General features: G+C 39.8%; 1 protein-coding gene across 1 annotated transcript in view; it reads right to left on the bottom strand.

Annotated features, from left to right (window-relative positions):
* HGF (hepatocyte growth factor) overlaps positions 1-24,937 on the bottom strand; it is a 238,720-nt gene that overhangs the window by 78,523 nt on the left and 135,260 nt on the right. The window contains exon 9 of the mRNA XM_077264676.1: positions 12,701-12,828. Coding sequence (XP_077120791.1) covers positions 12,701-12,828 — 128 coding nt within the window. The remainder of the gene's footprint in view (positions 1-12,700; positions 12,829-24,937) is intronic.

Below are 24,937 nucleotides of genomic sequence, written 5' to 3'. Positions count from 1 at the left end.
GAATTCCGATAGGGCAAGTATCGGCCGATACCCGATACTTGCGGTATCGGAATGCTCAAATCAGTTGAATACGAAGGACCCCAGTTGCAAAATCTCCAAGAGGGCCCCAAACTTATCACGGGTCCCTTTTACTCTAGGGACTGGGTGCGACTCCACTCTACACTTATTATAGTTATGCCTGGGTTGCCAACTGCCCAGATATTTCAGGACACTCAGTAAAAAAGGACACTTTTTTTTGCCCCATCCATGATTTTTTTGAAGGTAAAGAAACTTATTTTGACTATAATAATTGTCATCTTTTTACAGTTGACAGTGAATGCAGCTAATGTCTTCATATCAGAGTTATGTGCTGTAGACATACAGCTCTGGCAAAAATTAAGAGACCACTGCAAAATATTCAGTTTGTCTGATTATTCTCATTATAGGTATATTTTTGAGTAAAATGTAAATTGTTCTTTTATTCTATAAACTTCTGACAACATGTCTCCGAATTTCCTAGCAATAAATTTTGTATTTTTTTTCTGAAAAAGAAAAATGGTCAAAATTTTAAAAACAGCGCTTTCAGATCTCAAATAATGAAAAGAAAACAAGTTCATAATCATTTAGAAACAACAATACTAATGTTTTAGCTCAGGAAGAGTTCAGAAATTAATATTTTGTGGAATAGCCATGATTTTTAATCACAGCTTTCATGCGTCTTGGCATGCTTTCCACCAGTCTTTCACACTGCTTCTGGCGCAAAAATGTAAGCAATTCTTTGTTTGATGGCTTGTAACTATCCACCATCCTATTGATTACATTCAAGAGGTTTTCAGTGGGGTTCAGGTCTGGAGATTGGGCTGCCCATGACAGGGTTTTGATGGTGGTCTTTTTTAATTTTTGCAACTCTTACACCACTGACTCTCATGAACTTACATCATATTATGTCATATTATGTTTGTGATGACACAAAATATTTAAATTGATTTCAATCCAGACTTTCTCCTCTGGATCGATAAAACACCTGGGTCAATAATGCTTGCAACAGCAACATGGTATACAGAAGAACTGCATATAATGTTATTGCTGAATACTAGATTTACATCACTGTAACTTTAAACTATAAGCACATTTTAGTTATTTTTAATGCAATGGATAGTTCTAATATTGTACTGTATATCCATTTAAGAGGTAACATTTCTTCTTGTGCAGAGTGACAAGCCAAGCCTGGCATGTCAGCATGAGGAGACGTATATGCCATGCATGTTTCTCTGAGAAATTAAATATGCAAATTTCCTCTTCAGAGAGGAAGAGGACTAGAACTCTAGTATTACCTTTTGGAAGCAGCAATCCTAAAAGTCAATATTGACCCTTTAATGAGCTTTGCAATATGACGTAGGATAAAAGCCAAATCAGAATCTCAGTTTGCAGTCATGGTGTTTTGGAGTATTGCCCCTCGTCAGAGCAAAGTATGAGATCTGATTTAGCTAGGTGAAAGGCTTAAGACTGGGATCAAAGGGGTAACATTTCTCCTTGTGGAGAGTGATATATTTAATTTCCCAGAGGAGCATGCATGGCGCATATAAGACTCCCCACTCTGACATGCCAGGTGTCACAGTGATACTGCAACAGAGAGGGGCTAGAAAATCAAAACATATGGTTTCAGGAACTCCTGCATTGCTTAGAAGTACATCAGCATCTTATTAAACAGTGCAGGTTCTCTATTTGCTGGTAAGGGTTAAACTGTTCAGTTGAAGTGCCTGGAAATTTTCTTACCTTGATTGTCTCACCTGTTTAGTGTTGGACACTCTCCTTTGCTATAAATGCTCACCTCTGGCACTTGGGAATTGCCAGTGCTAGTTCTTGCTGACTGGTTTGGAGTTGCAGGTGTAGTTTGTGGTTGGAGTTTGTATATTTATTCAGGAGATTGTTGCTTGGAGTTTTGATTGTGTGCTTGGTATCTCCTTTCTATAACTCCCTTATGTTCCACTCTGTTGTTTGGTGAGTGTGTTTTGTATGATTGTTATCTTAATTTATCCCTATCTGTCTTCCCTTGTTTGTCTGGTTAATGTTATCCTATACACTTTTGCTTCCCATTTCCATGGGTGGGGGAGGGGACAGAAAAGGATTGATATAATAGCATAGAAAGGCATGTGAACTAGATAGACTAGGGCACCCCTAGTTCTAGGGACCTTGTTAGTACTCAAAGTCCCAAGACACCATGCCTGGCTTTACTCTCTCCACAAGGAGAAACAGTAACCCTTAAACTCCCAGTCTTAAGCCTCTCACCTAGACAATTCAGATCTCATATTTGCATTGACGAGGGGACAATACATCAAAACACCATTTCTTTAAATTGAGATTCTGATTTGGCTTTTATCCTAAGTTATATGACATAGATCATTAAAGGGTCAATGATGACATTTAGGATTGCTACTTCCAATAGGTGGCACTGGAGTTCTAGTCCTCTTCTTCTATGAAGAAGCAATTTGCAAACTGTATACCCATATAAGTTGCATACAATATGTTAATAAGTATCCTTGACTTGCATGTTTTATATCAATAGTAAAACAAGTGATCAATGCTTCCACTTCACTAATGTTGCTGTATATAACCATCAAATCTAAACTCAGTTCAGTCTTTCCTCAATTGTTCTCCTTCTGGGCACCACAGTGTGCGTAAACCACATTAAGCATCCACATGTTTGGCATTTCTGTAGTGATAAGAGCCCGATAATTTATGGGTCCATGTCTCCAGAAGTACAAGCTGGACATAGCATACTGGGCATTACAATGTACTGTGCACTGCAATATATGGGCACTGCAATAGCAGATTTACAATTTTCACTCAGCAAAATCCACTGATGCTTTCTTCTGGAAAACACCCATGGAGTCAAATCATCACAAGTGTAGATAAATTCCCAAAGGGGTATAATTTCCAAAATGGTGTCAGTTGAGGATAGTAACCTGCTCTTCCAGCACTTAGGGCTCTGTATATGGAGTCTGCAATTTATTCTAGAACAATCTGAGCACCTGGAGGCAAATAGCGCTCCGTCCCTCTTGAGTCTCGCCGCATGGCTACGCAGTACTGTGCAACCACATATGGGGTATTTCCACGTTCAGCAAAAATTGTAAGACAAATTTTGGTGCCGTTTTAACCTATTTCCCCTTGTAAAAATGTAAAATATGGGTCTAAAACATTTTTGTAGTAAAAATGAAATTAATTTTTCTTTCCTGCCCAAATTCTGTGACACACCCGTGATGTTAATATGATCTCTGCACCCTTAGATGAATTAATTGACAGGTGCAGTTTGTTAAATGGGGTCTCTTATGGGGTTCTGCTGTTCTGGCACCTCAGGGGCTCTCCCAATGTGTCATGGCACCTGTAAACCATAAGAATATAATCTGCACTAATTTATGGCTCTCCTTCCCTTCTGATCTTTGCACTATGCCTCAAAAGTAGATTCCAATTACATGTAGAATATTGGTGTATTCAGGAGTAATTGCACAACAAACTGAGAGGTCTATTTTTTTCCGATTAGGCCTTATAAAATATAAAAATTGTAGCCAAAACAACATTTTTCACCGCCCAATGGAAAACATTTCTGTGAGACACATGTGGTATCAACATGCTCACTGCACCCCTAGATGAATTCATTGAGAGGTGTAGTTTGTAAAATCATATCACTTTTGGGATGTTTCTTCTGTTCTGGCACCTCAGAGGCCCTGCCAATGTGACATTGCACGCTCAAACAATTCCATCAAAATATGAACTACAATATAGCACTTTTTCCATTTTGAGATTTGCACTGTGCCTCAAAAGAAGTTTTTGACCACATGTGGGGTAACGGTGTACTAATGAGAAATTGCACAACAAATTGTATGGTCCATTTTGCTCCTGTTACCCTGGTGAAAATGAAAAATTTGGGTCAAAACCAACTTTTTTACAGGAAAATTTATTTTTTATTTTTCCAGTTGAACGTCATAAACTTCAGTGAAGCATCTAGAGGATCAAAGTGCTAACCACATGTCTAGATACATTTCTTAAAGACTATAGTGTTTCGAAAAGGTGTCACTTGTGGGGGTTTCCACTGTTTAGGCACATCAGGGCTCTCCGAGCCCAACATGGTATCCAATAATGATTCCAGACAATTTTGTGTTAAAAAAGGTCAAAAGGCGCTCCTTTCCTTCTGAACCCTGCAGTGCACCCAAATAGTAGTTATCCTCCACATATGGAGTGTCTGCCTATTCAGGAAAAATTGCACCACACATTTTTTATTGCAAATTCTCCTGTTACCCTTGCAAAAAGAAGAAAATTGTGGCTAAATTAACATTTTTGTGGGAAAAATTAGATTTTTTATTTTCACAGCTCAGTATTATAAACTTCTGTGAAGCACCTGTGGGTTCAAGGTGCTCACAACACATCTAGATACATTACGTAAGGGGTCTAGTTTCCAAAATGGGATCAATTGTGGGAGATTTCCCACAATTGTGCCAATCTTTAGGCACATCATTGGCTTTCCAAATGCAACATGGCATCCACTAATGATTCCAGCAAATTTTGCATTCAAAAAGTCAAATGACATTAATTAACTTCCAAGCCCTGCCGTGCACCCAAACATTAATTTTCTCCCACATATTGGGTATTGTTCTACTCAAGAAAAACTGCACAACAAATTGTATGGTACATTTTTTCATGTTACCCTTGTGAAAATGCAAAATTTGGGGTTAATAAAACATATTTGTGGAAAAATTAGATTTATTTTAATTTCATGGCTCTATGTTATAAACTTCTGTGAAGCACCTGGGGGTTCAATGTACCCATCACACAACTAGATATATTCCTTGAGGCATCTACTTTTTAAAATGGCATCATTTGTGGGTTTTTTTTCCACTGTTTTAGCCCTTCAGGGGCTCTCTAAACCTGAAATGGCATCCGTTAATGATTCCAGACAGTTTTATATTTAAAAAGTAAAATTCCACTCCATCCCTTCTGAGCTCTGCTGTGCACCCAAATAGTAGTCTTCCCCCACATATGCAATATTGGCGTACTCAGGAGAAATTACACAATAAATTATATGGTGCAATGTCTCCTATTACCCTTGTGAAATAAAAAAAAATGGGACTGAATGAACTTTTTTGGGTAAAATGATTTTTTATCTTCACTGCTCAATGATAAAAATGTCTGTGAAGCACTTGGGAGTTCAAGGTGCTCACCACACATCTAGATACATTCCTTAAGGGATCTAGCTTCCAAAGTGGGGTCACTTGTGGTGAGTTCCCATTGTTGGGAAACATTAGGGGCTTTCCAGGGTTTAATTTCCAAAATGGCATCACTTGTTGAGGATTTTCACTGTTTATGCACATCAGGGGTTCTCCACACCCAACATGGTATCCACTAACATTTCCAGCCAATTTTGTGTTCAAAAAGTCAAATGGCGCTTCTTCCCTTCCAAGCACTGCCATGCATCCAAACAGTAGTTTTCCCCCACATATGAGGTACTAGTGTACTCGGGTGAAGATTTTAGAATGGTGTCATTTTTGGGAACTTTCTGTCTTATAGGCTCCCCAAAGTCACTTCAAATAGTATGTGGTCCTCAGGAAATGGATTTGTACATTTTGTTGGAAGAATGAGAAATTACTGGTCAAATTCAAACCCTTCTAAAATTATGTTTCAAAAATTGTGCTGATGTAATGTAGACATATTGGAAATGTTATTTATTCACTATTTTGTGCGACATAACTCTGGTTAAAGGGCATAAAAATATAAAGTTTGAAAATTGTGAGATTTTCAAAATTTTTGCCAAATTTACACTTTTTTTCACAAATAAACGCAAGTTTTATTGAACAAATGTTGCAACTATTATGAAGTACAATTTGTGACAAGAAAACCTTGTTAGAATCTGTGGGATCCGTTGAAGTTTTGCAGTTATATCCTTGTAAATTGACACTGGGCAGAATTGTAAAATTGTGAAAACAGGCTTGAGGTGGTGAAGGGGTTAAGAAATGCTCCTTGTAGGTGTATCCCACCATTTTCACCTTAAAAGGTAGAGTGCTGCCATGTTTTTTAGCAACTATTTGAAAAGGCCATGTGTCGTAGGTCTGCCTTTTCATGCATTTCTGAAAAAATGGCTCATTCTTAAGGGCTCAATGAATTAGAGCACGGTACTATAATAGGACTTTACCTCCGTAACAAGTCAGTTTGTAACATTCATCATCTCTTATATATTCCAACACTGGCAGAGGTATTATTAAAAAGTGAAATAGTTTAGGAACAAGTCAGCCATGTCATTGTCAGACCATGTAAAATTACAAAACAGGTAATCGAGTGCTGAACTGCATAATGTATAAAAGTCACAAACGCTCTGTTGACTTAATAACCTTTTCTGGCATAATGTCAGAATAAAACTGTGTCCTAAAACTTTCCTGGCACGGGTATCTGTGGCAGAACAGCTACATCACCAAGCACAATTCCAAGTGTAGAATGGAGTAGTGCAAAGCACACCTAAACTGGACTCAGAGTACTAGACACACATTCTATTGAGTTACAAATCTACAAACTTTTCTCTATCTGCCAGTCTGATTGACCAAACTGGGTTTGAAGAATGCAAGGAGAATGTTACCCAACTGTGTTTTGCTAACTGTAAAGTTTGGAGGAGCAAGGTAATCCTGTAGGATTCATTTTCAGAAGTTGGCACAGTTCCGTTTTTTTTCCAGTTAAGGGAATTCTTAATTCTTTGGCATGCAAAGACATTTTGGATAATTACGTTCCAAATTTGTGGGATTAGTATATGGAAGGCCTTTTTCTGTTCCAGCATAACTGTGCCCCAGGTCAAATCAAGGTCAATAAAAGCATGATTAGGTGAGTTTGGTGTAGAAGAACATGGCTCTCCCACAAAGAGACCGGACATAAACCCTATAGTATTCCTTTGAGATTAGCTATAACAGAGATTGTGAGCCAAGACCATTCATTTAACACAATGTCTAATACTCATTTCTAGATAAATAGGCAAGAATTCCCACAGACACTCCATAATCTTGTAAAAAGCCTTCTGAGTACAGGCTGTTTTAGCTGCATAGGGAAGACAAACTCTTTGTTAATGCTTAAAGATTTAAACCCTTCATGACAAATGTCATACAATTACATCATAGGTCATGTTCCTGCCTTGATGCATCATTTGCATAATCTGCCTTTAACAGTAGCGGGTGCAGCCGCGTTCTGTCCATGGCTGGTAACCTATTTTATACTACTGTCAATCTTTGACAGCGACATTTAAGATGCGTTGGCAGTGAGGAGTGTCAATTCCTAAGTCAACTGGCGCAACTCTGACGTGATCGCAGGGCACAGATGGGTTTCCATGAGAGCTGGGGGTCTGTTGAAGAAGTCACTAAGGGAACTATTTAACATAGTAAAAAGTAAAAAAATGTTTTTAAAATTATGAAAAAAATACAAAAATTCAAATCATCTTCCTTTTGGCCCATTAACCCCTTTTTGACATCATGAGTAAATGTATGACGATGTCGGACTCAGTATGATTTGAGAGGGTGTCTCCCTACTCCCTTTGATGTTGGCTCCGGCAGTGAACCCACATCTTTCCCAGCACATGTCAGCTGTTTTAAACAGCTGACATGTGCCCAGAACAGCTGCAGTTGGAATTGTGATTCACCCACTGCTATTAACCCGTTAAATGCCACTGTTGAACTCTGACAGCAATCGCGCCGGAAATCAGCCCATCGGTGAACACCCTCACGTGATCGTGGGTCACCAATGGGTTGAAATGACAACCAGAGGTCTTCTACACATCTCTATGGTTGTCACTGCCGGATTGCTTTGAGCACCGCCAGGTGGTCAGCGCTCATAGAGAGTCAGCAATTTTGCTACATATGCCTCAATGTAGCAGAGCCGCTCAGACAAATGCAGCTTCTAGTCTCCCATGGAAACTATTGAAGCATGCAAAAAGTAAAAAAAGTTTTAAAAAATATTACAAAAATAAAAAATACATAAAAGTTCAAATCACCCCCCTAAATAAAGCAAAAATAATTCAAACATACACATATTTGGTATCGCCACATTCAGAATCGTCCGCTCTATCTTTATAAAAACAATAACCCGATTGCTAAAAGTTATGAGGAAAAAATTCAAAACTCCAGAATTACATTTTCTTGATCGATGCAGCATTGTGCTAAAATGCAATAATGGGAAAGCAAAAGATCGTATCTGTACCAAAATGTTATCATTAAAAATGTCAGCTCGGCACGCAAAAAATCAGCCCTCAGCCAACCTGAGATCATGAAAAATGGAGACGCTATGGGTATCCGAAAATGGCTCCTTTTTTTAAACAAACTTTGGAATTTTTTTTCACCACTTAAATAAAAAAGAACCTAGATATGTTTGGGGTTTATGATTTTGTAATGACCTGAAGAATAATAATGGCAGGTTATTTTTAACATTTAGTGAACATGGTGAAAAAAAAAAAAAAAACAACAGTGGGATTGCATTTTGTTTTCAATTTCACCGCACTTGGAATTTTTTTTCTGTTTTCCAGTACACAATATGGTAAAACCAATGATGTCATTCAAAAGTAAAACTTGTCCCGCAAAACACAAGCCCTCACATTGCCATTTTGACCAAAAAATAAAAAAGTTATGGCTCTGGGAAGAAGGGGAGCACAAAATGAAAATTAAAAACTGAACCCCTGGTCGTTAAGGGCTTAAGGAATCAAAAATTGTTTCTATGCAGCTTTTCAAAAGTTTCTATAAATAACCTGCAAAATAAAGCAATGGTTATAATAAAAGTATTCAATTGAAACATATCAGTATGTACAATAAAAATGGAAAGGAGGTGAAGCAAAATAATATTTTTCCCGATGTCAAATCCCAGTAGCTAGACTTAGCCGGAGGCTTGAGTTTGATGAGTGTGAGAGAGGTCACAGTAAATATGACAAGCATGAGATCTGTATGTCTAACTGTGATACATTAAACTATGTGACGTGATTTATTATCTTGAAAGAAATAGAGGGGGAAGCTGTTTATAATTTTTATCTGATCAAGCATACACATCTTCAGCAGAAGGTAGGACTTGAATTGGATAATAGTAATTATTAGAATAATTAATTAGTGGGTGGCTAACTGCAGAATCTCACACCGATCTTCACTTATTTAGTGCAAATAAATAATCTGAGGATGGTGCTATGTACATTGACATGTAAAACTTTGGGCACCTCTAGTCAAAATTACTGTTATTGTGAACAATTAAAGAAGTTGTTCGACCTCAAAATTCATTTTTTTAATCTAATATGTGCTATACACCCCTACAAATTTATTTTTTTGTTTCTGCCTTTTGTTCCTCCTGAATGTCACTTCATTTCATGCAACACTTTGTTTACCTGCAGCTCTACCAAACTTGATAGCTCCCTATGCTTTATTATCTAACCTCACATCCAGAGCTGACACTGCCACAACGTCCAACACTGCCCTGTGCATACGCATTAGCTGTCAGTAATCTGACCAGCACTGATCTATATCATCACTCAAGTATTGGAAATAAAAGAGCAGGAAAGCAGCACTATCACTGCACTCAACACCACAGTCACAGTGGTGATACAGCTTCACATGTCCCCACATCACTTCCACAGTGGTGATAGAGCTTCACATGTCCCCATATCACTTCCACAGTGGTGATAGAGCTTCACATGTCCCCACATCACTTCTACAGTGGTGATAGAGCTTCACATGTCCCCATATCACATACACAGTGGTGATAGAGCTTCACATGTCCCCACATAACATCTACATTGGTGATAGAGCTTCACATGTCCCCACATCACATCCACAGTGGTGATAGAGCTTCATCTGTCCCCATATCACATCCACAGTGGTGATAAAGCTTCACATGTCCCCATATCACATCCACAGTGGTGATAGAGCTTCACATGTCCCCGCATCACATCCACAGTGGTGATAAAGCTTCACATGTCCCCATATCACATCTACAGTGGTGATAGAGCTTCACATGTCTCCATATCACATCCACAGTGGTGATAGAGCTTCACATGTCCCCACATCACATCCACAGTGGTGATAAAGCTTCACATGTCCCCATGTTACATCCACAGTGGTGATAGAGCTTCACATGTCCCCACATCACATCCACAGTGGTGATAAAGCTTCACATGTCCCCATATCACATCTACAGTGGTGATAGAGCTTCACATATCTCCATATCACATCCACAGTGGTGATAGAGCTTCACATGTCCCCACATCACATCCACAGTGGTGATAAAGCTTCACATGTCCCCATGTTACATCCACAGTGGTGATTCCAAGTGTAGTGAAATTGCCAAAAAAAAGTGCAATTCCACAGTTTTTTTTTTTTTACCATGTTTACTAAAAGCTTAAAGCGACCTGCTATTACGATTCTCCGGTAATTACGAGTTGATAGACACCAAATGTGTATAGGTTTTTTATTTAAGTGAGGAAAAAAATTCCAAAATTTAAATATAAAAAAAGGCGCCATTATTTAAGAGACCTGTAGCGTCTCCATTTTTCGTAATCTGGGGCTGGGTGAGGGCTCATTTTTGCATACTGAGCAGTAGTTTTTATTGATACCATTGTAATGTAAATACAATCTTTTGATCTCCTGTTATTGCATTTTATTGCACAGTGGCAGTGACAAAAAAAACATAATTCTGGCGTTTGAATTTTTTTGAGTTACAGGGTGTATCCATCAAGTTAATTCTTTTTTTTATATTGATAGATTGGGTGATTCGGAATGCGGCAATACCAAATATGTGTATATTTGATTTTTTTGTTGTTTTAGTTTGAATGGGGAGAAAGGGGGGTGTTTTGAACGTTTATATATTTTTTATTCTTTTTAATTTTTAAAAACTTTCTTTTTACTTTTTGCATGCTTCACTAGTCTCCATGGCAGACTAGAAGCTGCACTGCTTCAATTGCCTCTGCTACACAGGCGATGATCAGATCTCCTTAGATTGACAGCGGCATTAACTAGTTAACAGCCACGGGTGGATCATGATACCACCCACGGCTGTTGCGGGCACATGTCTGCTGTACAGATCAGCTGACATGTGTCTGAAAAGGTGCGGGCTCAGTGCCGGAGCCAACACCAACAGAGGGAGTCTGACATGGGCGCACATTTGCTCCCAACATCGGAAAGGAGTTAATATTTTATTTGAAGTATTTTAACCCCTTACCTAAAAGACCATACACATACGGCAGCAATCAGGAGCAGAGTTAGTGTATGGACTGGGCTCATGGACTGAATCTAACCCATACCTGGAAAATAATGGTTTTATGTCAAAACCAGGATCTGCCTCTAACGGCTGTGGATGGAGTATAACTATGCCCTTAACTTGTAGCCTTTAAAATGCCACTGTCAATCTCCGAAAAATGCATTGACATCTATCCTGCATAGGGAGTATGTTGTTCTATGCACCCATCAGCATTCCCGTGATTTGATTACGGAGCGTCAATGGGATGCCGGGGTTCTGCCTGCCATCATAAAACTTCATCTCGCCTGTGACTGGGCTTCAAAGGAGAATGTGATTTTTACTTTATGCAGCAACACTGTGGTATTGCTGCATATAGCTCAATCAATCAGATGATTGCAGGTTAAACTTCAAATGAATCACTTTTCCCCAGTTATATAAAAAATACATTAAAACTACACATATGTGGTATCAGCACATCCCGAAAATTCTGATCAATCAAAGATAAAATTTTCTAACCTGATCTGTAAACACAAAAAAGAGAACAAAATTAAAAAATGGCAAAAAAAATTATCAAACCACCATATCTTTAACAAAATGGCATCAATAAAAATGTTGTTTCACCCTGTAAAAAACAAGAACTCACACTGTCCCATCAACTGAAAAATCAAAACATTATGGGTCTCGGAAAATGATGACACAATCAATAACATTTTTTTTTTCCACCAGTAAATTAAATAAAATAATTGACAAGTTTGGTATTACCACAATCATACTGAGCTGGACATTTATGATGCCAGGTCATATGAATGGTGTCATTTTAAAGTAAAACTCATCCCACATAAAGCAAGACCTCATATGTCTATTTGGATTGAACAACAATAAGCTATGGCCCATTGTATAAGGGTAGCAAGAAATGAAAATGCAAAAATGGAAATTGGCCATGTTGGAAACTTTAAGCAAGATTCACTTTTTAATCTAACGATGTTCATAGTCATCATTTTGATAGTGAAAAAATTAAGACATTTACCCTCTTCCAGATATAGGATTATTCTCCAGGTAAAATAGCTTTAAAATCATGTTAGGCTTTCTTACTGGCACAGCGATTAAAGGGAGAAAATGATCCTTTATCCTCTTTGCAGCTGCTCCATTCCAGGCATAGAGGTGTAGCACTATAATGTAAGTGCACTGTAATCACTTACTGGCACTTTGATTGACAGGCGCGCTCATATTATAGTGAGCTGTGACTGTAACCTCTCAATGAATTATCCCTGCACCTGGAAGTGAGCAGCTGCAGGGAGGATATGTTTGTTTTATCCCTGTAACCACTGCTCCATGAAGGCAGCCTAACATGATTTTACCATATTTACCTGCATATTAACCTGAAGATAAATAGCATTACTAGATGTAATAGCCTTTCCTTAAGTGAAATAATAAAGCTTTGCCATTTTAAATAACATGCACAGAATCAAATATAAAAGCATTGAGTTACCTTGATGATTAGAAACTTCACATTTTGGGATTTGCGAACAGTGACCTATACGAACATTAGGATCTGTTGTGAAACACCACGGGTATTCTGAGCCATCTGGATTTCGGCAGTAATTTTCGCTCAAATCCCTAGAATAAGGGTGTAAGGTACATAGTAATATTATTTGCCCGAGTAAGATATGATTATATCAATAAATATATTTAATATATTTTTTTAGTATTCAAAGAACATAAAGGATATATTCAAAATGAACATGCGAGACCACATCTATCTACTTTATGTTCATGATCAGCACTAATGTAGACCTGTTAAACAAAACTCTATTATAAAAAACTACGGTAATTAAAACCCAACTAAAGTGGAACAAAGTACTACAAATCCAGCATGACCATTATTTCGGCACTTTAGATTTTCTAAAGAAGGGGGTGGGGAACCTCAGGCCCCAGGGCCATTTACGGCCCTCAATTACCTTTTATCAGGTCCCCAAGCAGATTCTCAGGGACCGCATTCTTGGCCAGGGAGTTGTATTTTGATTACAACCAGCTCATTAATTTCTTCTTGCTCTGTTACCGCACACATGCAGTGTTCACTACGGAACACTGAAGAGCGTGCAATGAAAGATTACGTCCTGACACCAGTGCTAGAGTCAGGATACACTTTGTGGGCAGAGCTTGTATGGTCCCCAAAGGATGGTATAAATATCCAAATGGCCCTTGGCAGAAAAAAGATTCCCCACCCCTGTTATAAAGGGCTTGAGAAACTATAATTATCATATTTTCTGGGGTATAAGGCGACTTTTTAACCCCTGAAAATCTTCTCATAAGTTGGGGGTCGTCTTATACGCCAGGTGTCATCTTTAGTGAAGCAAGCTGCAGGTGTCCTGAATGCCTAGGGTATAGACAAAAGAAAGAGCAGCCTGTGCGGCTTCACTGCAGTCCTCAGGAGTAGAGATGGGCGAACGCGAACAGTAAAATTCCGTACTGTCCAGATTTGGCTGCCTGAATTCCGGGTGTTTGTCACTCTCATGGTGCTAGCATGGATCTCACCGAGGTCACGGTAGCTCAGTCCGGCTGAGAACGAAGCCTCACTGACCAGAGGTAACCTCGATGGCATTACCAATGGTCTCTGATGCTGTGCTTGCAGCCGCTCATTCACCAGTGGTTTTCAGCCTGGATGGTCGCATCTTGGCACCATCCAGGTTGAAAACTGTTTATCTCCCAGTCATGGATTACAGCGTGGGACACAACGACTGACAGGTATGGTATATTGTTGTCTTTTAATTTTACTTTTATTACAGGAGATCGAGGGCTTCGCTGGAATTAGGCGTTTAAATAAAAATGGAAAACTGTGCTTTATTTTATTTCTAATAAATAACTTTATTCTGGCTGTGTCTTTATTTACCATACAACTATAGGGTTAGTAATGGATAGGTGTCTTATAGACCCTTCTCCATTACTAAGCCGTGGGCTTGATATCACCTGACAATGTAAAGGTGACATCAACCCCCCCCACAAATATGAACCCCATATGCCACCGCTACAGGGCAAATGAAAAGAGCTGGGCAAAGTGCCAGAATTGCTGTATCTAATAGATGTGCCTTTTCTGGGAAGCTGCGGGCTGCTATTTTTAGGTGGGGGATCAATTTCCATGGCCCCTTACCAGCCTGAGAATACCAGCCCGCAGTTGTCAGCTTTAGCAAGGCTGGTTGTCAAAAATGGGTCGACCCCATGCCATTTTTTAAAAATTATTTATTTAACCCTGCTGTTCTGTTTAGATTTCACATACACTTGTACTGTTCCCAAATAAAGTAAACAAAAATTAAAAAAAAAAAAAATTCCCACAGAGAGTACCCCCCTAATGACGAAAAGTCAGGGAGCCTCAAGTCTCAGAATCACACGCTGAATTTTTATAACATTATAGAATTTCAAAAACGGTCATTTTTGACCTAACAGAACAGCAGGGTTAAATAATTTAAAAAACAGCGTGAGAACCCCTCTATTCTTGATAACTAGCCTTGCTGAAGCAGACAGCTGAGGGTTGCAGCCCCCAGCTGTGAGTTTTGTCTGGCTGGTTATCAAAAATAAGGGGAACCCACAACAGTTTTCTTTTTAAACTACAGCACTTATTTACAGCACAGGAGCGGCAGATGAATACTCCCATTTGCCGCCCCTGCTCTAACTGTAATTAGCGGCTGTAGGCGTCAGATGATGGGATCGGTTGTCCCATCAGCCGACACCAGTGACTGGAGGTAAAGTTTATACTTCAGACCACAGCTGCGGGAACCGCAGCTCTCTGACTGGAGGGGATGATTTCCCCACCGATCAGAAGCAGTGTTTACCGCGCTGTCATGCACGTCACAGCGCAGCAACACTGGAAGAGTGGTAGTCTTATACAGCGAGAATATACCAAACTCTATATTTTAACTGCAAAATATGGAATCTTAATAAATTATTATTTAGTAGTATTACATTTAAGTGTCGTACACTTTCCTTTGAAAATATCTACCAGTATTAGAGATGAACAGATCTTCTGAATTTCAAATTCAATGACTTTTGGCAAATAAATTTGCATGAATATCAATTATGGAAAGCTTGTAATTGATCAGAAAGTACACATGGAGCGAAGAGAGAGAGAGACAATACTCCACTAATCACATGATTTAGCTTTAGCTTGACTGGCTGTCAAAATAGGCTGGACCCCATGCCGTTATTTACATTATTTATATGAATAACTAAAAAATATGATGTGGAGACCCCTCTATTCTTGATAACACGCCTTGATGAAGCTGACAGCTGAAGGTTGCAGCCCACAGCTGTTAGTTTTGTCTGTCTGCTTATCAAAAATATAATGGAAAGCCAAGACATTTTTTAAAAATGTATTCATAGTGCAGGTGGCGGCTGATGCATACTCCCATCAGTGCTGCCTGCTCTCACTGTTAACAGTTGAATACAACTCTCAACATTGTCCCCTAACACTGATCACAGCGCGAGCAGGGCACAGTGATGTAAGCTGTCTTCGCTTCAGCACCCAGCACTGGTGAACAGCGCAAACAGTACCGCTGATTCCCAAGTGCCGGTGCTTGTCACACTGGTGACCGGGTTTTCATCTGTGTGTCATCAGTGTGCATGCATGCAGGATGTTTTGGGAACTGTGCTACTACTGGAAACACTGATATCTGAAAGAGCCCTTAGTGATCTTAGTGTCATTTACCAAACTTTGGCAAAACTTTTGACGACTTTTTGGAAAAAAGCTTGGGAATCCAAAAACAAATCTGAATGTGCAACGTTCATGCTGGATTTCAGATTTGCGAATGTTTTCCAAATGAGTTTGCTCTTCAACTCTGTCTACCACTGTGGCAGTATATTCATTGAAATCTACTGTATATTCATGACAGATGGAGGTGTTCTCATTTTAATACTACTATGGTAGTTTTTAGATATGTGAAGTAAAATTTATGTTGTTTTTCTAACTTTGCTATTCCATGTCTATAAATATGTGAGTTTTTGGGTACCACAAGATTTGTATGGGCTCACAAGCCCATGTATCTTTGGTTATTACAGAAAAAAATACTGTATTGATCTAACAGTATCACTCACTTAAGTTGTACAAGTTTAATTTCATTTCATTATATAAGACATTTATACTATCTATAATTTATTTTTATACCTTTGCAAAGAACATTTTTAATACAAATTAAGAAGAATAATCTACATTGTGAAGATTAAACACCATCATCTTGCTTCAAATAATTAAATTAATAGTAGATGCGGGTTAAATAATCTCTGCAAATCATCTACTAAAGCAAAACAATAAAACTAATCATTTTCTGTAAAATAATGATCTGATAAGAGATTTTGTGATTAAAAAACGTAACTATGCTAGTATGTAGGAACCTATAAATCACTTTAAGTATTTTGGACAATTCGCAGGGTGTTAACAAAAATTCATAGAGCCTACAACCATTTAAATGAAAAAAATGTAAAACAAAAATTCAGATTTAGCGTTTTTTAAATTTTATTCTTTTTATCTTTAAAAAGCCTAAACTTTTTTTGTATTTCCTTTGACATAGCTATATGAGAATTTGAATTTTTAGCAGAATAAGTTGTAGCTTTTAATGGTACAGTTCATTTCATCATATGATGGACTGAAATACACGATGAAATTACAACAAGGGTGAAATAGTGCAGAATATGCTGTTCGGCCATTGTTTTGGGGTTTTGTTGTTATGAATTTCATTGTGCAGTAAAAATAACCCTGCACATTTTTTGGTGGAAGTGCATTTTTTGTTTTTAATGTATTGCTTGTCGCTCTTAATTTTTGACATGGGAAAAGGGGGTGATTTAGACTTTTGTATAGTTTTTAAATGTCATACATTTTAAAATATTTTTGTGGCCCCCAGCAGACTTGAACCTGAGATCATTTGATAATTTGTCTTATAAACTGCAAAACAAAATTATTTTGGAATATTACTGATCAGTTCTGAAACCATGCCACAGGCTTCATAGGAGCATCAAGATGGCAATTGTTGGGACTTTCATCAGATCTGTGGCTCCAATAGCAACTCATTGGCTTCTGGTAATCTTGCTGCGTGGGGATGATTGGCGGAGAAAGAATTGCAAAAACAATCGGGTTATTTAAAAGCCATTGACAGAGGTTACCAGCAACATTTAAATGATTAAATAACAGGAATTAGATTTAACTTTAGTCACTATTGTAACAGGCAGATACTGGAAGTATAATACAGCTGGCAGCTGCCAGCTCAGTATGGAGCGGGTTCATCTGCTGCTGTGTACACTTACACTTGACATGAGATGTACCAGTGTGTACTGGAGGTCAGGTAGGGGTTAAAGTAATTCAAAACTGAACGGGTTGTCCCCTTTCAGCTAATCTTCATCCCTTGGTGCAGATTGGTATAAAAATACAAAGCACTGTATTCACCATCCTTTGGTCCACATCTGAGTCTCTGCTGCTGCTCCTCGTTTCTGTCACCGTCTGCAGCGCTAATATCACATTGACAACACAGTAGCCAATCAATGAGCAGCTGCAAATGTATTCAGAATGTCCCGCTCAGAAATCTTGATCTCACTGATCAGCTGCCACAGAACTGATATGCCCGGCTTAAAATGCTAGATATGTTAGCACTAGTGTTGAGCGATACCGTCCGATACTTGAAAGTATCGGTATCGGAAAGTATCGGCCGATACCGGCAAAGTATCGGATCCAATCCGATACCGATACCCGATACCAATACAAGTCAATGGGACTCAAGTATCGGACGGTATTCCTGATGGTTCCCAGGGTCTGAAGGAGAGGAAACTCTCCTTCAGGCCCTGGGAACCATATTAATGTGTAAAAGAAAGAATTAAAATAAAAAATATTGCTATACTCACCTCTCCGAGGGAACCGGCAGCGTTGTTTGCTTAAAATTCGCGCTTTTCTTTCCTTACGTGAAGTCCCGGCTTTGTGATTGGTTGCGTCGCAGTCACATGGGCGACGCAACCAATCACAGCAAGCCGTGACGTAATTTCAGGCCCTTAAGGATTTTAAAATTACGTCCCGGCTTTGTGATTGGTTGCGTCGCAGTCACATGGGCGACGCAACCAATCACAAGCCGTGACGTCACGGGAGGCTGGACACGCGCGCATTTTAAAATGCGCGCTTGTCCAGCCTCCCGTGACGTCCCGGCTTGTGATTGGTTGCGTCGCGGTCAACCAATCACAAGCCGGGAGGCTGGACACGCGCGCATTTTAAAATGCGCGCTTGTCCAGCCTCCCGTGATGTCCCGGCTTGTGATTGGTTGCGTCGCGGTCAACCAATCACAAGCCGGGAGGCTGGACACGCGCGCATTTTAAAATGCGCGCTTGTCCAGCCTCCCGTGACGTCCCGGCTTGTCATTGGTTGCGTCGCGGTCAACCAATCACAAGCCGGGAGGCTGGACACACGCGCATTTTAAAATGCGCGCTTGTCCAGCCTCCCGTGACGTCCCGGCTTGTGATTGGTTGCGTCGCGGTCAACCAATCACAAGCCGGGAGGCTGGACACGCGCGCATTTTAAAATGCGCGCGTGTCCAGCCTCCCGGCTTGTGATTGGTTGACCGCGACGCAACCAATCACAAGCCGGGACGTCACGGGAGGCTGGACAAGCGCGCATTTTAAAATGCGCGCGTGTCCAGCCTCCCGGCTTGTGATTGGTTGACCGCGACGCAACCAATGACAAGCCGGGACGTCACGGGAGGCTGGACAAGCGCGCATTTTAAAATGCGCGCGTGTCCAGCCTCCCGTGATGTCACGGCTTATGATTGGTTGCGTCGCCCATGTGACTGCGACGCAACCAATCACAAAGCCGGGACGTAATTTTAAAATCCTTAAGGACCTGAAATTACGTCACGGCTTGCTGTGATTGGTTGCGTCGCCCATGTGACTGCGACGCAACCAATCACAAGCCGGGACTTCACGTAAAGGAAAGAAAAGCGCAAATTTTAAACAAAGAACACTGCCGCTTCCCTCGGTAAGGTGCAGGCTGCGTCGGAGAGGTGAGTATAGCAATATTTTTTATTTTAATTCTCTCTTTTACACATTTTTACATTAATGTTGTTTCGATACCGATACCCGATACCACAAAAGTATCGGATCTCGGTATCGGAATTCCGATACCTGCAAGTATCGGCCGATACCCGATACTTGCGGTATCGGAATGCTCAACACTAGTTAGCACCACTGAGAATGCCAAATACTGGTAACAATGGCGGAGACATCTGTGTAACAGGGTATCATCCCCAAAGCATGATTTAGAGATTTCTTTATACCAAAATGCGCCTTAGGATGAAAATTTACTGAAAGGGATAACCATCATGGGAGGGGTTTAAGACTCTCTTTATGAAATGTGTGTTTCATTAAGGATAGCAAGTGCTACCACCACTATGATTAATTTTCAAAAGGTATCTCACAAATCTTTGTTAACACACATTAAACTCTTGTGGATTTAGAAACACTTAATTATTGTAGAGGTAAGATAAAGTGATATGTAGTTTTTAGCAGAGCCTTTCCCAGGGAAGCATATAGCTTGCGTCCAAGCAACTCAACAGTCGCCCTAACTATACATGCAAAGCAATATATTATTCTCTATGTGACAGATATGTATGGTAATAAAATAAATGCTGCTAATAAATTAAGAACAAGCTATTCTTGCTCTTATCTTGTGTTATGTAGCTCCTCATTCATACCCTTAATGTTCAATATATAAATCAAACTACACTTCATCAATAAGTCCTGTTCATTCAGCTGCTTCCTCTCTCACTCTTTATCCCAATCTTTTCATATGAACTATGAACTGAATGGTGAAGAAAACTTATGAGCTTACGTGCTACTTTTTTAAGCCCAGCAGTGACCAGTTTTTTATACTTTGATATTCATTTATTTTTTACAATAATCTATATTGTGTGCTGAAACAAGACATCTCTCGTTTCCCCGTGAGCATGCATATCCCATACATGGTGTACTCATATAACATATTTACAGAGTAGTTTTGCTTTGATGTGACTTGTGTAGCACATGACTCATTTTCCAGGTATGATGCCTTCTCTTTTCACAGTTTGTAGATACCAAACACTTACTTGCCTAAAAGCAACAATCAGGCCACATGCTTAATATCTCTGATAAAAAAAATGACATTAGCCTTGTCAAGATCCCGATTATTAACCCAGGAAGCAATTGGATATTTTTTGAGGTTGGAATGATCATCCTTGAAATGAATTATTTAATTGTATATAAATAGATAGCTTTCACATTTTCTACTGACTTTCCTTTGTTTCCATTTTTTTCCACAGTTCTGTCCAAGCTTGTTATGAACTAACATGATAGTTTGGTTCTCATTAAAATGAACAAGCATCTGTAAGTTTTTTAGGGGTAGGAAATTAGACTATGAACTCCACTGGGGCAAAAATGATATGCATGAGTAAAATTCTTTTTAGCAATGAGTTATATTTTGGCGCAAAAATGAGGACAATAAAATGTGAGAAATATGTTTCAAATTGTTCTACTTCTGGCGGATGTTTAAGTTGAACGTTTGTTTCCTAGATTCACAAAACAGTGTAATTTCCATGATATGATTACCATGCCAAACGTACTAGTAGTTCCATCATTTATTAGTGTATGGTACATAGTAAGTAAACCATATTTCCATAGATTGATCATTCTTGATGATGATATTAAAATATAAATGTAGGTTCATTTTTATTATTTTTATTCACGTTGATATTAGAGTCAGCAATAAAAACTAGCTAAAAGTTATGTGAACGGTTTTGGCAAAGATCCGAAAGATCAGTAGAGCCATGAATCATTTTGCATTGTTACTTCCAGAAATATATCAGTCAGTGGTCAGCCCTCAACTCTGCTACATCTCAGGGAAGGTTTTCCATTATATTATAAAATTCCTCTGTCACAATTCTGAAAGTTTTTATAAACAAATTTCATGTATATTTCTCCATGGAGCGACTCAACCTGGGCAAATATATGCATATACAAATACCTGCTACAATTCAAATCAATGTTTGCAATCAATCTTTTATATATACAGTTTTAAATGTGGTTTGTCCTATTACTTAAACATATCGGCCTCGATTCACTAAGACCAAAGATTTTCTCATCAGTCTTGATGAGGGGGTGTATTGGAGTCAATCACTCCTGATTCATTAACAGGTGAATGCTCTTAATGAATCAGTAGCATCTGATGAGTGTCATGCGCCATGCCACAAATCTTACTACAGTCCCTGATTTGAGTATGATTTCTGGTATAAGGAACACCATAGTTTGACATGAATTAGCCGAGCTGTGGCTTCATGCCCTTGTCCCTCCCCAGCTCCTCCCATTTTTGACAGCATTAAAAGTTAAAATGCCGAAATCCCAAAAAAGTTTGCAGAAAAATTTAGCAAATTTTAAAAAATTTGCAAAAATTCCTTTGATAAATAGAGGCCATTATCTGCAAACAACAAATTACATTGTTAATAATTAATTAAAATTACGTTTATAACTAAAAAAAAGGTATAGACATCTAAGCTTCATCATGTCTGTATATTATAAAGTAGTAGTAAATACTTGCTCTATTTTTTGATCTACAGGACAAACACATACATAATCAGAAGCATAAAAATTTTGAAAAAGTGCATATCATATTATTATTATTCATGTGATATGTTACTGATGTAGTACCATTGTGCCCCATTGAAAGCCAGCCACGTTGCTTCACCACAATGCCAACATCAGTGCTTCACAAAATTACGATGAACACTGACCATAATGATGCCAGTCACATTGGCCACCGGAATTCCAGCCTCAGTGATCCACCACGTTGTAAGTCCCAATGATTACCACCAGCCAGAATGCCACATAATATTGCCAGCTATAATGTCCACACCTTTAACCAGAGGTCATCAGACAGAAGATGTGATTTGTAAGGTAGTAGAATTATGTTCTCCTCTTGTGTATCTATGCCCCTTTTGATGCATAACATCTTCTTCTTTTCCTTGACTGCAGTGACTAACACTGGTCACCACAGATAGCTTTTCTGCTTACTAATTACCAAAGCATTTTCCATATTTGTTTTACGTAATCTTTTCTCATTTAGTATCTAAAATATATTTTTTCTTTCAAAATTACAAGTCATAAAAATCTATTTTTTTGTGTTAACTAATTTATACTGCCTATTAATGTCTGCATAGTGTTACTGTACAATTTCTCTATAATTCTAATTGAATTAGGTGTCTAATAGTGTTGAGCATTCCGATGCTGCAAGTATCGGGTATCGGCCGATACTTGCTGTATCGGAATTCCGACACCGGGATTCCGATACTCTTGTGGTATCGGGTATCGGGTATCGGAACAACATTAATGTTAAAATGTGTAAAAGAGAGAATTAAAATAAAAAATATCGCTATACTCACCTGTCCGACGCAGCCGGGACCTCAGCGCAGGAACCGGCAGCGTTGTTTGTTTAAAATTCCCGCTTTTACATGGTTACGCGAAGTCCCGGCTTGTGATTGGTCAGGGCGGCCATGTTGCCGGGCCGCGGACCAATCACAGCAAGCCGTGACGAAAATACGTCACGGCTTGCTGTGATTGGTCCGCGTCCCGGCAACATGGCCGCCATTAACCAATCACAAGCCGTGACGTCACGGGAGGCTGGAAACGCGCTCATTTTAAAAAGGGCGCGTGTCCAGCCTCCCGTGACGTCACGGCTTGTGATTGGTTGCGTCGCGGTCAACCAATCACAAGCCGGGAGGCTGGACACGCGCCCATTTCAAAATGAGCGCGTCCAGCCTCCCGGCTTGTGATTGGTTGATCGCGGCGCAACCAATCACAAGCCGTGACGTCACGGGAGGCTGGACACGCGCCCATTTCAAAATGAGCGCGTCCAGCCTCCCGGCTTGTGATTGGTTGATCGCGGCGCAACCAATCACAAGCCGTGACGTCACGGGAGGCTGGACACGCGCCCATTTCAAAATGAGCGCGTCCAGCCTCCCGGCTTGTGATTGGTTGATCGCGGCGCAACCAATCACAAGCCGTGACGTCACGGGAGGCTGGACACGCGCCCATTTTAAAATGAGCGCGTGTCCAGCCTCCCGTGACGTCCCGGCTTGTGATTGGTCAGGGCGGCCATATTGCCGGGACGCGGACCAATCACAGCAAGCCGTGACGTAATTTCGTCACGGCTTGCTGTGATTGGTCCGCGTCCCGGCAACATGGCCGACCTGACCAATCACAAGCCGGGAATTCACGTAACCAAGTAATAGCGCGATTTTTAAACAAACAACGCTGCCGGTTCCCTCGCTGAAGTCCCGGCTGCGTCGGACAGGTGAGTATAGCGATATTTTTTATTTTAATTCTTTCTTTTACACATTTATATGGTTCCCAGGGCCTGAAGGAGAGTTTCCTCTCCTTCAGACCCTGGGAACCATCAGGGATACCGTCCGATACATGAGTCCCATTGACTTGTATTGGTATCGGGTATCGGTATCGGATTGGATTCCGATACTGTGACGGTATCGGCCGATACTTTCCGATACCGATACTTTCAAGTATCGGACGGTATCGCTCAACACTAGTGTCTAAGCTTATGCTGCCATATCTGATGTAGAGTGAATGCAGATCTTTCTTTTCTTGCAGTTACCTGTGGCAGAGTCCTCATATGCTACAGTTTCAGCCTTCTCACCACTAATTTAAAGCTTTTCTCATTTCTCTATTTTCTCTGTCAATCAGAGGCAGCTGATGAATTTCAAGAAATTTGCAGCATGTGATAATGGAGAGGCCTCTAGTCCTGCTGCAGATGATCAGACATTTCATAAAAATAGCAATAAAAAAGTAAGTTATAAATCACTGCAATCACGGTCTATGCCTCTGCTTTATGCTGTCTTCTAATAGGACAGCTCAGTGGTTAGCACTGTATCCTTGCAGCATTGGGGTCCAGGGTTCAAATTCCACCAATGACAACATCTGCAAGGAGTTTGTATGTTCTCGGGTTTCCTCCCACACTCAAAAGACATACCTATAGAGCATTTAGAATGTGAATGGGGACAGCAATGATGATGTTTGTAAAGTGCTGCAGAATAAATGTATGTATGTACAGTGGGGCAAATAAGTATTTGATCTCTTGGTGATTTTTTAAGTTTGCCCACTGACTAAGACATGAACAGTCTGTTAATTTTAACATTGAGAGATAGAATACCAAAAATAAAATCCAGAAAAACCACATTGTATAAATTATACAAATTTATTTGCATTGTGTAAATTATACAAGTTTATTTGCATTTTGCAGTGAGAGATTAGTATTTGATCCCCTACTAACTCCCCTACTAACCATTAAGATTTCTGGCTCCTACAGACCAGTTAGACACTTCTAATCAACTCATTACCTGCATTAAAGACAGCTGTCTTAGGCTACATTCACATTTGCGTTGTTGGGCGCAGCGTCGTCGACGCATACCGACGCATGCGTCATGCTCCCCTATCTTTAACATGGGGGGCGCATGGACATGCACCGGTATGTGTTGTACTGTGTTTTACGACGCATGCGTCATATAGACGCACAAGACAGGGCGCAGGAGACACTACTTGTAGCGTTTTCCCTGTGCTGAAAGTCCCGATCTGTAGGATCTTATGACAATGTATGCGTCGCAAAACGCTGCGTTGTGTACATGCATTGTTGGTTGCGTCGCGTCGCGTCTCCGACGCTGCGCCCAACAAT

Source organism: Ranitomeya variabilis, chromosome 5, assembly GCF_051348905.1.
Source record: "Ranitomeya variabilis isolate aRanVar5 chromosome 5, aRanVar5.hap1, whole genome shotgun sequence".
NCBI classification, from domain to species: domain Eukaryota; kingdom Metazoa; phylum Chordata; class Amphibia; order Anura; family Dendrobatidae; genus Ranitomeya; species Ranitomeya variabilis.
This window is presented reverse-complemented; position numbering and strand designations above follow the sequence as displayed.